At 49.3% G+C, this 15,858-nt stretch overlaps 3 protein-coding genes across 3 annotated transcripts in view; 1 reads left to right on the top strand and 2 right to left on the bottom strand.

Moving 5' to 3' along the window:
* Positions 1–15,858, bottom strand: part of LOC131588716 (M1-specific T cell receptor alpha chain-like) — a 221,624-nt gene that overhangs the window by 151,795 nt on the left and 53,971 nt on the right. The gene's annotated exons all lie outside the window — the stretch shown is intronic.
* LOC131588814 (feather keratin Cos2-2-like) overlaps positions 1–15,858 on the top strand; it is a 155,797-nt gene that overhangs the window by 90,178 nt on the left and 49,761 nt on the right. The gene's annotated exons all lie outside the window — the stretch shown is intronic.
* LOC131588816 (Ig heavy chain Mem5-like) lies at positions 371–10,694 on the bottom strand. Its single transcript, XM_058857811.1, has 8 exons — positions 10,547–10,694; positions 9,940–10,252; positions 9,299–9,308; positions 4,561–4,615; positions 2,248–2,523; positions 1,537–1,614; positions 1,086–1,202; positions 371–1,003 (listed from the first exon to the last, which is right to left on the bottom strand). The coding sequence occupies exons 1-7, from the start codon at positions 10,602–10,604 to the stop codon at positions 1,087–1,089; spliced, it is 906 nt and encodes a 301-aa protein (XP_058713794.1). The 5' UTR covers positions 10,605–10,694; the 3' UTR covers positions 371–1,003; position 1,086.

Consider the following 15,858-nt stretch of genomic DNA (forward strand, 5'->3'; position numbering starts at 1 on the left):
TGTGCTGGGCTCTGGAAGGTAAGAACCAAGTTGCTATGGAAACTATCACTGCATCAAACCACCCGATGTTATTGCCTGGTGGCCCCTTCCCCCTATCAGAAAGTGCAAAACAACAGCAGGGTTTCTTCTCTGCTGATGTGAGCATTGTCCTCCCTCATGCCTTCAGCAAGGACTCTCCTCACTGAGGCTCTTGAATGTGCCAGAGACACTTCCCTGCAGAGTCTGGAAAAGACAAAATCAGCCAACAGGAAATCTACATTATCAAAGCTGTTTTTCTAATCCCAGTGGGCTTCAGGTGAGTTGAATTTCAGCTGTCCCCATCCTGCTTTGGAAGAAAAAGCACAGAAACCCCACAGCATTTTGGCCTGGCACAACTTTATTTTCATCACTACTACAGGAACCTGAAGTGCACATGAGATACATTTGGCAGAAGAAATAGAGGCTTCATAAAGAAATGAACATTTTCTACTTGAATTAAATCACTTGAGATCCTACACAGTTCTTCTCATCTGCAATACACACTTGATGTTATTAAATCTGTCTAAAACCCAGAGCCAGAAATGGCAGCTCCAGGGCTTGAATTCTCTCAGCAGTAATACTCCAGTTCTAGAGGCAGTAACACAACATGCCTGGCAAAGGGGCTTTTGAAAGGCCACAGGTCTAGAGTCAGCACTGGAGTTTTCAAAACTATTGATGCAGGTTGGACACTTGTGTACAAATGCCAGAAGAGTGGGGAGATCTGCTAAGCAGGAGGATGAGGATAAATTCACCCTCCTCTGTTCTCAGAGGAGAGGAAACAGCAAAAGCACTTAAAACTCTTCAGTGTAAATCAGCTGGCCAGGCAGGAGTGAAGAGGATTCAATGTCTTGAGGGGAAGGTGCTGCCTCGTGTCCTGGCTGGTCTCTGTCAGCTGCTCTGCCCCTGCTTGTTCAACCCCCTTGTGCTGCTGGTTCACGTTCTTTCCTGCTCTTCTTCGGGTTCCTCTTGCCTTCATTTTCCATGACTGGAAGAGCAGAGGGAGGTTTAAAGTACATTTAATGAAACTGGGCCTATGAACCATTGTTTGATGGCTGTGTGCTCCTTACCTCAGAAAAGAAACAACTTGATACTCATGAGGGCATTGAAAGCGATGCTCTTTGCCAGCAGGACTCGCAAACCCAACACAGCCATGGACAGCATGTTCACTCTCTGCCCTTCAGGATCTGCTCAGTGACCAGAAAAGAGGAGAGAGATCATGGTCTAGCCTTTGATGTTGTGATCGTGGCAGAAATTGGAAAAACCCCAGGTGACAGAGAAAGGAAGAGCAGCAAAGGAACAGACGATAAAGAACTTGGCAAGAACAGGGGAGCCCAGGCTCAGTGTCCATTGCTTTTTGCTTCCTGGGGCTTGTGTGTAACTGCAGGAGCAACCTTGGAACAGCAGCTTGTGTCTGCTGAACATGTTGTGTTGTGACTCCTCTGCCCTGGAGAAAAGACATTTCCATGCCTTTATCCCCCACAGAGTGATGTAACTGCACAACGTGTTTGGGTAACTCACCTTGTGCAGAGGTGTCTGTGCTGTTGCAGACCCTCTTACTGGCCTCTGTTACTGCTTCTTCATCCTCCTCTTCTGTAGCTTGATAAGGAAAAGGCATTTTAATCTATATCCATGTTTTATAAAGCATTAAAAATTTGTTCCTGTGGCATTTGCAGTAGGAACCAGGGGAAAGAGGAGACTGGTCCTCAGCTGGTCAGGATTCATTCCAACATTAATTTCAGGTGAAAATTCCTCCATGCAATTGCAGGAAACAGTAGAATTCCTGCATTGTTTTGGTATTATTTTCTGAATGACCTTCAAGCCTAAAAAAACAATACCTCAAAATATTTCGTTTATTTATTTAGTTAAAAATTCTCACAACACACCCCATGTTTTAATTTTTTCTTGATATTGGAAAGGCTGTTCCAGCTTCTACTACACGGTAAATATTAGGTACAGGGTGAAATATTTTGTCATAAGGAAATTCACATTTTAAAAAAATAGAGTGTGTCTTCCTTATTCTCCAAAAAAATTGCATCTCCACATAATTAAATAGTTGAAGGAATTTTTTCCAGATGCTTTGAAACATCTTTCAGCTCTCCCTGCTGAGATACCAAATGGCTTTCTCATTTCTGCTGCCTGCCCAGGGCAATGCTGTCACAAAGGAGGACACAAAACCCCCATGGGTCACTGTCTCCAGAAATAAGTGACAGTTGTGCCACCAAACTGTACCTGGCTGTGATGTTATTGTGCTGTTGGCAAATTTGGCTGTGCAGGTCACCTCTGTGTCTTGTGTCACGTTGACCACCTTAATTGCATTGTACAGCCCCTCTGATGTCAAAATAGATGTGCTCTGTTCATATATGACCTCTGTAGCAGGCATCTCCAAGCTGATGTTCTTTGTAAGGAAGTTCCTTGCCAAACAAGCTGCTTTCCCAGTGCTGCCACCTTCTTTCAGTTTCCTTGATTTCATCACAATGACTTGAGGGAGAGAAGTTTTTGGAGTGTCTGTAAAGAAAAGCGTGCTTTGGACAGGACTGATTTTACTGCAAGCTTACCCAAGTGCTGCCTGACTGAAAACTCTTAAGTACTATGGCTGTGACTAATTTGTATTCATTTACTCATACTCATTTACTGTCTTTTATGTCATTATTCCTTGCCATTAGAGGTGCAAGTAAAGAAACAAGATTGCTTAAACTCTCACCCATCTCTCTTACAAGAAAACTATTGCTCTCAATAGTATATAGTAGCAAACAAATCATTGTGATACCATGATTTGTTTTTTAAACAAAAGACATTTGCCTGTAGGTCAGGTCGTATGTGGAATATTAAGCGTGATATCAAAAAGCAATGTCAGCACTTAACTCAGATTAACAATTTGAATTAGAGTAAAAACATGGAACTGAAAGGAATCATTCAGCAGCCTTCCTTGTCAGAAAGGGCTCAGCTCATGAGAGGCTGTCGGACACATCCACAAAGATTTTACATGTCTAGCTTGAAAGGAGCATCCTGAGGGGTCCCCTGAGATAAAGAAGGTGCATTAGGCTTTCCATTTTGGTGTGGTGATTGCCTGGCAGTCAGGTCAAGAGATCCCTCAGGTCTAACATTTTGTTCAGCCTAGGGTACTGATGGAAATTAGATCAAGGGGCTCTGATTTTACATCGTTTCCCCATCAGCCCCATGCCACTGCTGAGGAGCTGCGGTGAAAGCCAAATCGTGCTCTGCCAGAATTTCATGGGTCATGTCCTGACCAAACAGGCAGAACTACACACTTAAAATGCATATCAGTATTTCCCAAAGGAATTCAGAACCAAAAGGGAAACGTTTCTCACATCCTGGAAATTTTGGCTTCAACTTAGTATTTCAGCAAATTCAAAAGGGACTTGGATACTTCAGGCTCAGTATCTTTTACTGTCCAACAGAATCCCAGAGTCTCTGTGCAGCTCTGAAAATATCCTGTCTTTAGCTAGGAAAAGAAAACCATCAAACAGCATTTAAAGAAGAGGTCTTTCTTCAGAATGATATCCTTGCATTCCTTTGTCCCTTTGGAATGGGAAGTGCACCGAGATTGTTCCCAAATAAATATTTATTCCCATGAAACATATCCTACAGACATGGACAGATATTAGGCAGCACCCAAGGCAGTGCCATGCCCTTCTGGAAGGAGAGCTGGAGGTTTTAGGGATGTAAAATAACATGCAACATTCTTGCAGAATTTTGAAGACATGCTGAACATTGAAAGCACAGCAACAATTTGTGAGGGATGCCTCTGAACCTTTAGGATAACACAGATCGACTTCAAAAACCCCACTGCCACCCCAACATTCTCATTCCCATAAAAAAACATATTGACATGTGCCTCTTTTGTACATCATGGAATTCCAGATAAAGATAGGAATAACTAAGGCTTCTTATAATCCCTACTCCCCACACTGGTCTTTCCAGATCCCACACAACCTGGGAGCCAATTGTCTTTCATTCCAGCAGCTCTTGCATATGAGGCACTTGTGAGAATTTAAGCCCAAGGCCATTTAACCTCCTTCCTCCTCCTGTGTCCCCAGGCCAGTGCAGTTACTTACCTGGGGACACTGTCAGTGTGGTGCTGGCATCCAAGCAGAACTTCTCAAACCAGGCAGTTACAGATGTGTCTCAGAACTCCTCAGCAGTGTGAGCTCTTCCCTGAGCTCAGCATTCCTGCCCCAAGCCAGTCAGTGGAAGTCCACTGGAGAATTGGGCACTTGACAGTAAATTTGAGTCAGATGCTGCCCAAGCTGGGAAGAAGTTATCACGTGCTAAGCAGAGCCCTGCTGGTGTTTGGGGATCATGGAATAATGGTGCTATGCAGAGTCAGCCCAGTTGTTCCTGGGAAACCTTCCTGAGCAGATGCAAGCTGAGGATTTGGCTTGAAAGCCTGGCTGGAGAGCAAGTGCACTCAAGGGATTATTGCAGCTGAAAATTCTTTCATTGAATCTAAATCTTTAAATTCCATTTTCACCCCCACCTCAATTTTAAATGAAATTTGAGAAATAAAGGAATGCCACTTACTTGGTACAACTGTGAGTGTCGTCCCTGGTCCAAATAGAAGCTTATCTATCCCACACTGCTAAGACTTATTCCAATAACCCACTCTTTCCACATGGTATTCAAAAGTTTTGTAAAAACGGGCAATGAAAAGCCATTAGTCCTAATTATCCATGGGTGCAAGTTTATGAGGAGATCCAGAGGTACATTTAGTTCCAAAACTGGAAAAGGAAAGAAAGTTAATGGAATAGTTCAGTGATTTCAAATAGCTTGATTGAGTATAGAATTTTAAACTTCTCCTTTTCTTCCACCTTTTAGAACCCCCATGAGCTCTTTTATGCATCCAGGGTAAAAGGCAATATAGAAAGAATGTTCTATCTTTTTCTTCTTTATCATTACAGTCACCCATCTCCTTTTTCTCCCAAAATATCTCACCTTTTTTCCCTCTTTCTCTTTTTGTACAGGTCCCTCTGCTGTTTATATCATTGTGATACCCCATTCACCCAAACACAGTGATATATTTCATAGCAAAAACTGTCTCTGTTCCACTACACAGAATTTTGGATTATACAGGCAGTCACATGACTTCCTCCGTGGTTTAAGACCCAACGTATTAAGAAACACCATATGGCTTTCAAGGAAGGACCTAAAATAATATCAGAAATGTTGATATGTAAGTGAGAAATTTGGGATTACATGGCAGCCCTGAAAAGTCAGAGAGTTAAGCTGCATAGAAAGCAGGAAAAATAATCAGTTCTTCCCATGTTATTTCAAAGCATTTCTTGCAGTGCAGTCTATTTCCCCTCCTTCTCTTCTTTTGGGTACTAGCGGTAGTGTGATGGAAGTCCTGGAATGTAGCAGGCTGGCTCTGGGGGTGTTGGGAGGAATGGATTAAGAGCAGAAGAGTCAGAAGGATCATAAATTGCTCACATGATCTTCCAGCTCAGAATTACCCTTGACAACCCAGGGTTAAATGCATCCAGGAATTCTCTAGGATGGACCCAGTTTAGATGCCAGTGTCTCCTTTGCCTCTGCCTGGCTGTTGCTCAGGCATTCCCCCAAGTAAGCAAGGTCATGGAAATAAATGTAATCTTTGTGAGTTTGTGGCTCCTCCATCTGCCGCCTGTTCTGTGGTGGTGGCTGTCCTAGTTTGAAAGATAGATGTCTGCCAAGGATTGCAGGAACCTCCCTTGGAATGGAGAATGTGACCCCCTTTCCTCTGAATTCTTATAGCTTTGAAATTAAGGGGCTTTCAGGCAAAGAGATGGGAAAAGCAGTAACAGTTCTTTACTGGTCTGTATAACAACTCAAACAAACAACACCCGGGCAGCAGCACCAAACAGAACCAGACACCAGGGCCAGCCTTGTCTCGGCCGCAGGCGCTTTCCCCTTGGCTGCAGTTCCGGGCACGGCCGGCAGGGGCGCTGGTGGCTCCCGGCCGGGCAGGGCGGGTGCGGTGATTCCCCCGTGTATCTTGTCGGAACCGATCGTCTTTTTGTTTACAACTGTTACCCCTTGTCCCATCAAAGCAGCCTCTAGTAAAAAGCCTTTCCCCATCATTTTTAAAGCTTTCTTTGTTTAAAGGAAGCATTTTTCAATTTCACCCTTTGTGTGATCCTGTGAAAGACTCACTCACAGATGCATTTCCATCCCTGCAGGAGATATTTCCCTCAGGCAGAGGAGAAAACTTCCTTTGCAGTGTCTGTAAGTTCCTTGCCACAGGAGGATGCTTAGAGCAGAATTACCAAGAGAAGTTCCTTTTTTATAATTTAGCTAAAGACATAGCCTTGGCAAGAAGGGGAAGAAGAAGCATTCTCATTTGACCCATCTATTGGCTGCTTCCTACAGCTTGACAAGTCTTTTGCTGGCCACGGCTTGTTGATGTAGGCTGCAATTCTGGGCAGAGCAGATGGGAGGAAATTCAGCTGGGAAATGATGAGTAGAAGCTTGCTCTTCCTCCCTTGCAGAAACCAAAGGCCAGTGCTGGAGGACTGCAAGGGATTCATGTGACAAATTTCCCTGCCAGCAATTTCTTGTCTGTACTGGGCACACAGATCTCCCACTCTCTCCTTATATGCCAGCTGCTTTCCTCCTTGTCTTCATGGCCCTTCATTGCATTTGTTCCCCTCTGTCCATGGCCCTCCCAGGCTTGGGAGCCCAGCAGGGGACACAGTAGTCCCCAGCCTCAGCAGTGCTGAGCTGAAGAGGATTCCTCCCCAGTGAGCAAGGAGTCAGGTCAACATGGCAGGAGGCTGCATGGACAAACGAGGCTGGGTGTCGTGGTTTAACATAGCTTGGTTTTTAGTTAAAGAGAAAATCCATCAGTTATGGAAGTGATTCTCTGTCCAGACTGAAAAGAACGGGTAAGGAGACCAGTCTTTTTTAATGCCTTTATTGAGGTCAGCTTTAGGTGGAGGGCCAGAGGGGTTGCACACACCACTGCTGCTCCCAATGGACAACACAGATGAGGAGGTGTTCAGCTTTGCCACACACAAGAGCTGGGGCTTCTCCTCCTGAGAGTCCCTGGGAAGACACTGGCTCATTGAAAACCAAGGGTAGTCATGCAGAGGGAGTGTTGTGCAGTTATGGAGATGAGGCATAACCTTTGTCACAGAGCCCTTCTCTAGTCCATAATGAAAGGCTTTGTCCAGAAAGTCAGTGCTGAAAGCAGAACTGAATGAAGAACGCACAACATCCACTATCTCCTCACCCATCAGGACCATTTGTCTCACTGTTGAAGGCTCTAAAAGTGGCTAAGCACAATTTCCACTTCCCAAAGCTATGCTGACTGTACCAGAGGAAAGTACAAGGTACAAGGGAGGCCAGGCAAAGCACAGAGGAAAAATGAGGCCAGACTGGAAAGGAGGCCAGCCAACGTGCTCAAAACCTGCATTTCCACAAACAGCCTCTGCAGATCCCAGAACAGATCCTCCTGCACCATAAATGGTACCAGCCCTTCTGCCACCCCTGCTTCAGTGGCTTTTTAGTCTCTACTAGAAGGCTTTTTTCCCTTCCAATGCCACTTTTAGTGCCACCAAGCCCAAGAGGGTTGTTTCCTGCACCTGCTGTTTCCTGACAAGAGCCATGGAGAGCAGCTGCAAGAAAGAAATGCTGAGAGATCCGTTTTCCCCATCTGTCAGTTCTTGATCTATTCTGCTACAGAGCTGCTCCAGGGTGATTCTGCCCCACAGTAATACATTGCTGCATCCCCTTGCTTTGCTGCCAGGATCTGCAGTACGAATATGTTCTTGGATCTGTCAATTGATTCCTTAAAGCGATCTTGGAAATCCTCTCCATAGAAATCACCCTCATGGCAAATAAATTTGAGAGAGCCTTGTGGGCCCTGATGGTACCAGTACATGTAGTAGCTGTTCATATCATCTCCCTTCATGGAGCACTGGAATGTGACTGCATCTCCCTCTTGCACCATCAGTTCCCTGGGATGCTGCTCCAAGGCCATCTGGCCAGTGACAGCTGCAGAGAGCAAGAAGGAGCCACAGTCACTCCAAGACTCAGCAAAGGTCGGGGCAATGCTGGTGGGGCTTTGGAATGGCACTGGACCAGTGGGAGGATAAAATGCTCCTCTTTGCAGCCAGCTGACACAGACGGGCAGAGCTGACAGCAGCTATCAAAGCTCACAAGGAAGGAGACACCACATTTCCCTCCCTCCTTTTCAGTGTCAGATACGAAGCTTTTTTCTGATTTTCCCCAAAGTAGCAGGAAGGATTTGCACCATGGGGGAATAAATCCCTTTGTCCTTGCCAGCACAGGATGGCGAGGAACCCACTCTCCTGCCGCTGCAAGTGCTCTAGATGAGCACAGGAAGGACAAAGGCCTGTCACAGGCAATGGGGCTGGGTCCCTGTGCTGCCATCCCCCAGCTGGGCTGTGCCACAGGGGCCGCAGTGCCCCAGGAGCAGTGTCCAGTGCCAGGCCAAAGCGCTGGGCCCCAAGAGCTGAGTGCAGCAGGGAGGTGCCCTGCGTGTGCCCAGGCTGCAGAGGAAGCAGCTTGGATGGAGGTGACGAGCTCCTGGCCAGAAGAGGAGCAGGGCTGCTCTCACCGTGCTCCACAGGCACGGCTGGGCAGCTCGAGCCGGGGACCAGAGGCGGCTGCAAGCGCTCAGCACAGCTCCCCAGAGCCGTGCAGAGCCCAGGGCCACGCTCAGCCCCTGGGGCATCAGCCCTTCCCTTCACTTACCGACAATGGGCAAGAAGCCCACGCACAGGGCACTCCACATGGCCAGGCCCGCTCCGTCTGGCCTCTCTCCACCTTCTCTCTGCCTGCACAACAGCTCTGCCCAGCCCTGCCCTGCCTGGGCCTCTGTCCCTGCACTCAGGCCCAGTCCCTGCTGGTCCCTCCCTCAGTCTGTGACACCAGAGACGGGGAGAGGTGGGGCAGGAGGAGCAGAACTTGAAGCTGTTGGTGCCTTCCTGAGTGTCCCTCATTCTGCATGGTGGTAAAAAACATACTGTTTGTTTGGAGGAAACGTTGTGGTGGGCAAAATGTGACGTGTCTCTGAGGGGCCAGCCCTGGCCTTTCTCTCAAGAAGTCTTGCACGCTGCTGATGGCACTTGGGAGCTGACCAAGGAGGCTGTCAGCTTGCCCTTCCCCTGGTCCCCTGGCCTGGCTCTGCTGAGCTGCTGCTCCCACATGGGACACCCCAGGATCTCAGCTTGGCTTGGCCAGGGCACCCCTAAGCCAAAGTGCTCCTCACCCTGCTCTGCACTCTGGCCCAGCAGCCAACTCACTCCCCAGTGATGACACTTCTCCAGCTGCCTCCTCCTGTCACTGCCCTCCCAGACCCCTGCCCAAGCAGCAAAGGCAACCCAGGAATCTGCAGGCACCTTGTGGAATCTCCATGATTGGAGATATTCACAAACTGTTTGGCCATGATACTGGGGAAGTGGAGCCTGTGGAGAATCGGGGTGGGAGAGGGTCGATTCTGAAGGACAGCAGTGCTTGTGAAGGAACCACGGTGGTGCCATTTGAGTGCAGACTGAGGGAGGAAGGGAAAAAGAAGCAGTAGAGATAAAGGCCAGTGATTAACTTTTAAGAAATGATCCCACACCTGATTTCCCGTTGTCCCTATTTTTAGAGAGAATAGGCAGAGAATTCAGGAATGCAGCTTTGAGGATGGGCCTGGGAGCAAACAGGGATAAAGTGATAGCAAGGCATTTTATAATTGCTCACAGTTCTACTGTTAATCAAATTTGCAATAAATCAGAATCCCTGCAGTGTGCGGTAAAGGCCAGGAATGCCTGTGGGGCACAGTGATGGCACCTGACTTCTTGGAAACAGCCTTGAGACCAATTGGCTCCCTGCCCCTGGCAACTTTCACCTTCCCTGCAACCTCTGCCAGACCCTGGAAGGTTTGTGTTAAAGCTCATCTGCATTCGCTGTCGCCGTGGGACAGCACAGAAGTAGCGGGCAGAGTCCTGAACTTGCAGGGACCGCAAAGAGACATGAGCTTCGGACCGGGAATTGTCCCGGGAAATCTTGGCCCGACCGTTCACTGCTGCCCCGTACTTCTCTGTAGTGCCCGAGGGGGAGCTGATAAAGGACAACCACTCCAGGCTGCCTCCGGGTACTTGACGGTACCACCAAATTCCAGAATTCCTAAATGTGAAGCCGGATCCTCGGCAGGAGAGGGTGACGGAGTCCCCGGGCGCTCGCAGCCCTCCGCCGGCCTCCTGCAGCCTCGGCTGTGCCCAGAGCCCTGCGGAGGGAGAGCGCAGCAATCGGGCAGGGAGCGAGCACGGCCCGAGGGCGCTGTCCCGGTGTCCCGGTGCCCCCGGGCCGGCACAGCCACAGCCGCCAGCCCCGGCCCACAGCCCCTGTGTGTGGCTGTGGCCCGGCCTTTGGCCGTGTTCCCTGCCCTGCCGCTGCTCCTGTCCTTTGGCCGCTCTCTGCCCTCGTCCCTGGCGCTGCTCGTGCTCCTGCTCCCGCCTGTCCCTGTGGCTGTCCCTCGTTGCCCGGCCCGGGCTCGCTGCCCTCCCCGCCCGGCTCTCACCTGGCGGCCACAAGGCCAAGGCCAAGGGCAGCAGCCACGGCCCCAGCGCGGCCGCCATCGCTGCGGGCCCCGGCTCCGCGGCAGCCGCACAGGAGCCGAGCGGAGCCGCGCTCGGGCCGCTCCCGCCCGGCCCCGCCTCGCCGGGGCAGCGCCGGCGCCTCTGCCCGCCCCGACACCCCCGCCCCGGGCCCCGGGCCCGGCCCCGCCGGGCGGGAGCAGCGCCGGCCGCGGCCGGGCCGCGTTCGCAGAGCAGCGCTGCGCGCTTGGAGAGCGCTTCTGCCAAAGCGAGCCGAGAGCTCCGTGGCCAACGCGCCCACAAATTCGCCCTCGTAGCACAGAAGCTCACTGGGAACCGGGGCTGCCTTTGGCAAAACGCTGCCAGCAGCTGAGGGAGCTGAAGGCTCCTCTCTCCTCCGCACAGCTGAGGCCACCCTTGAGCACTGGGGGCACATCTTGACTCGTCCTAGAAGAGGGAGTTGGATTTACTGGAGAGAGGGCACTGAAAGGCTGTGAAGATGATAACGGCACTGGAGGACCCGTTGCATGAGGAAGGGCTGAGAGCTGGGAGTGTTTTCCGTGGAGAAGAGGAAACCTGGGGCTAGGGAGGGGGGAGATGCTCCCTCATCAATGTACAGAAATACAGAGAGGTTTAAGCCACAGAAAAGATTGGGTTGGAAGAGAAATTTAAAGGCCATCTAGTCCAGCCCTCCTGCTATGATTAGATATGTGCAAGTTGATCAGGCTGCTCAAGCCCTGCCCTATCTCTTTTCAGGTTTGGAGCAGATACAATTTCTCAGGACCATCTTTACCATCACCCTAATTTTCAACAATTTCTTCCTTCAATCTTTTTTGCATCTACCTTCTTTTTGTGTTAAACTCATACCCTTTGTCCAATCACTCCAGGCTGTGTAAGAAAGTCTGTCTCCATGTTGCTCTTTGTATATGTGAGGCATCGTCAAAACTCACCCCTTGTTGATCCTGTGAAAGGCTGTCAGGCACACTCATGTCTCTGCAGCTGATATAGGCCAGGGAGAAAACTGACTTTGCCTCCTCAGTCAGTGGTTTGCCACCTGAGCAGAGACACAAGGACCCTGAGCAGAGAATCACAAAGGGAATTTATTGTTTTATACTTTGCCTAAGGTGTGCCCTCACCTAGTCCATGGCAGATCCTGCTGCAGAGAAAAGCAGGTCAGATGTGTGCTGATCAGCAACTGCTGCTCACACAATCCCTGAGTGCTTGTCTTGTGCTGGATCCGTACACCCTGCTCCTGTGCAGGTGGTGCAGACGAGTGGTCAGTGGTGCAGGAAAGTACATCCTTCAAAACCCAGGCTCCATGCAGGGAGTGGAATTTCTCCAGAAATATGGCTGATTCCACTTCTGGACAGAATTCAGTGTCAGGTTTCATTGAAGGATAAATCATCTAGTCTTTTGATATGGAGCATTCTGAGGTGGGAAGAGCTGCCTGGAGGTGGGTGATCAGGACAAACCAGCCCAGGACGGAGCTCTGAATCTCAGGCACTATTTCTTCTTTTAAGCAGGAGAGTATTGCACTTCAGCTCTTGCCTTTCACAGCTTTTTTCACTGAGGACTTCCAGAAAGAAACTGTGCTACAGGAGTGTGGAGGATGACCCTGTGTCCTCCTCAGGCTTCAAGTTTCAAAGCTGGGAAGAACAGGGAAACCTGCAAATGATACAAAAGAAATTTAGGGTGGGAAAATGAAAGACACACGGAAGAATGAGGAGAGCTGTTCAGCATGGCCTTGTTTTCTGTTGTTTTCTGTGTTTGTGGTGTGTGTTCTTATGTCAGAACTTAGGCTGTGTTGTTGTTCTGTGAGGCTGCAGACACAGGTCCAGGCCCCCAAGCTCTCTCATAAAGGCTCTGCCTGGCCATCAGACTTGATGCTGTTCTTTCTGGAGAGGCAGAACGGGCATAAGGAAAGGGGAGCAGAAGAGGAGCCAGCTTTGCTGCTCCTGTGTGCCAATGGGAATATAGGAATTAATTCTTGATATTGTTTGGTTTCTGTGTGCTGATTTTGTCTTGATTATTCAACTCTCTTCATGTCCAAATGTTGAGATGAAAAATGAGGGATGGGATCACCATGCAATTTGAGATGATTTGTTGCTCAAGTAAGCCTGATAAGATATCAGTCTCAAAGGCGTGAGATTTCAAGCAAATCAGCCATAGCTCAAGGTAGTCATGGATTTCCTCTTCACACAGCAATATATAACATTTTGGTCCAATAGACAGCTGACACAAAACCTTTTTCTACTTATTAACCTCTCACCTTTGCTTAATTTTGCTGCACTGTGTTTTTCTCTTAGCCAATACACTGATAGGTCACGTACTCATACACACACCTCTATTACAGCTTCTAGATCCCTGCCTACTCTCTAAGTCACATTATTGCAGCTCAAACCTCACACTATTTTACCTAATAGAATTTCTTACTTACTCAGGACATATTCTTACTTATAACTATAGGAACCTAAGTTTATAATTTTTCTACTTAATGTTTTTGTACCTTTATCATTCCATTTATCCAAGCTCTTTCCAAGGCTACAGATTGAACCCTTCAGCATGTGAAGAATTTTCTATTTTTCCATTTGCCACATCAAAACACACTTTTCCTCACTCCACCCTTTTGTTTCTCTCCCCCACCACAGTGAGGATGACTGAATGAACAGCTTTTTTCTTTGTAGTCTCCTTTAACCTTGGTCACCTCCTAATCCTCATCTTATAGCAGAGAATGAGTCAATAATTCAGTGAGTGCATTGGCGTTTGACCAGCACTTAGACCCACTACACTGGGGAAAATGTGGGCCCACTGCTGAATGGGATGGGGACCAGGTGACACATGATATGGGAAAGGGCTGAGGTCCTGAATCCTTTATTCACCTCAGGCTTCAGCAGCCAGATCAGCCTTTGGGAATTCAATTTCCCAGAGGTCAAGGGGAGAGGTTGGAACAAGAAACATGTGCCCCTGCACAACCATTATCACAGAGCCCTTCTCTAGTCCATAATGAAAGGCTTTGTCCAGAAAGTCAGTGCTGAAAGCAGAACTGAATGAAGAACACACAACATCCACTATCTCCTCACCCATCAGGACCATTTGACTCACTTTTGAAGGCTCTAAATGTGGAGAAGCACAATTCCCACTTCCCAAAGCTATACTGACTGTACCGGAGGAAAGTATGTCACTCTATTAGGAACGGCGAGAAGAACGACACAGACTCTCTTGGGAGTTGATCAGGAGGATTTCTCTCCGTTTATTGCTTCAGGTCTTTTTTATAGACCAATCCATGAAACGTACAGAAAAGAAACTCTTATTGGCTAGTAAACTAACACATCACCATCACTGGTCAGTGGGGTACACCACCCCTCGACTTTCTCTTGCAAGAAAACAAGGAATAGACAAACAGCACCTGCAAGGCTGTTTTCTGTCTCTGAGGATTGTTTTAATTCCTCCTTGTGAATTCCCAGGCCACTTTCCCAGGCAAGACTGAGAAAGCTATGTGGCCTTTCCACATAGGCAATTTCCACAGGCACCGTGCTCTCTATTTCAGAGTTAGCATCCATAAAAGTACAAGGTACAAGGGAGGCCAGGCAAAGCACAGAGGAAAAATGAGGCCAGACTGGAAAGGAGACCAGCCAACGTGCTCAAAACCTGCATTTCCACAAACAGCCTCTGCAGATCCCAGAACAGATCCTCCTGCACCATAAATGGCACCAGCCCTTCTGCCACCGCTCCCTCCAGTGGTTTTTTTAGTCTCTACTGGAAGGCTTTTTTCCCTTCCAATGCCACTTTTAGTGCCACCAAGCCCAAGAGGGTTGTTTCCTGCACCTGCTGTTTCCCGACGAGCCATGGAGAGCAGCTGCAAGAAAGAAATACTGAGAGATCCGTTTTCCCCATCTGTCAGTTTTTGATCTATTCTGCTACAGAGCTGCTCCAGGGTGATTCTGCCCCACAGAAATACATTGCTGCATCCCCTTGCTTTGCTGCCAGGATCTGCAGTGTCAATATGTTATTGGAACTGTCAAATAATCCCTTAAAGTGATCTTGGAAGTCTTCTCCATAGAAATCACCCTCATGGCAAATAAATTTGAGAGACCCTTGTGGGCCCTGACGGTACCAGTACATGTAGTAGCTGTTCATATCCTCTCCCTTCATGGAGCACTGGAATGTGACTGCATCTCCCTCTTGCACAGTCAGTTTCCTGGGGTGCTGCTCCAAGGCCATCTGGCCAGTGACAGCTGCAGAGAGCAAGAACAAGCCACAGTCACTCCAAGATTCAGCAAAGGCCAGGGCAATGCTGGTGGGGCTTTGGAATGGCACTGGACCAGTGGGAGGATAAAATGCTCCTCTTTGCAGCCAGCTGACACAGATGGGTAGAGCTGACAGCAGTTATCAAAGCTCACAAGGAAGGAGACACCACATTTCCCTCTCTCCTTTTCAGTGTCAGACAGGAAGTTTTTTTCTGATTTTCCCCAAAGTAGCAGGAAGGATTTGCACCATGGGGGAATAAATCCCTTTGTCCTTGCCAGCACAGGATGGCGAGGAACCCACTCTCCTGCCCCTGCAAGTGCTCTAGATGAGCAGAGGAAGGACAAAGGCTGGTCACGGGCAATGGGGCTGGGTCCCTGTGCTGCCATCCCCCAGCTGGGCTGTGCCACAGGGGCTGCAGTGCCCCAGGAGCAGTGTCCAGTGCCAGGCCAAAGCGCTGGGCCCCAAGAGCTGAGTGCAGCAGGGAGGTGCCCTGCGTGTGCCCAGGCTGCAGAGGAGGCAGCTTGGATGGAGGTGACGAGCTCCTGGCCAGAAGAGGAGCAGGGCTGCTCTCACCGTGCTCCACAGGCACGGCTGGGCAGCTCGAGCCGGGGACCAGAGGTGGCTGCAAGCGCTCAGCACAGCTCCCCAGAGCCGTGCAGAGCCCAGGGCCACGCTCAGCCCCTGGGGCATCAGCCCTTCCCTTCACTTACCGACAATGGGCAAGAAGCCCACGCACAGGGCACTCCACATGGCCAGGCCCGCTCCGTCTGGCCTCTCTCCACCTTCTCTCTGCCTGCACAACAGCTCTGCCCAGCCCTGCCCTGCCTGGGCCTCTGTCCCTGCACTCAGGCCCAGTCCCTGCTGGTCCCTCCCTCAGTCTGTGACACCAGAGACGGGGAGAGGTGGGGCAGGAGGAGCAGAACTTGAAGCTGTTGGTGCTTTCCTGGATGTCTCTCATTCTGCATGGTGCAAGAACATACTGTTTGTTTGGAGGAAACGTTGTGGTGAGCAAAATGTGACGTGTCTCTGAGGGGCCAGCCCTGGCCTT

This window comes from Poecile atricapillus, chromosome 27 (assembly GCF_030490865.1).
Source record: "Poecile atricapillus isolate bPoeAtr1 chromosome 27, bPoeAtr1.hap1, whole genome shotgun sequence".
In the NCBI taxonomy this organism is placed as follows: domain Eukaryota; kingdom Metazoa; phylum Chordata; class Aves; order Passeriformes; family Paridae; genus Poecile; species Poecile atricapillus.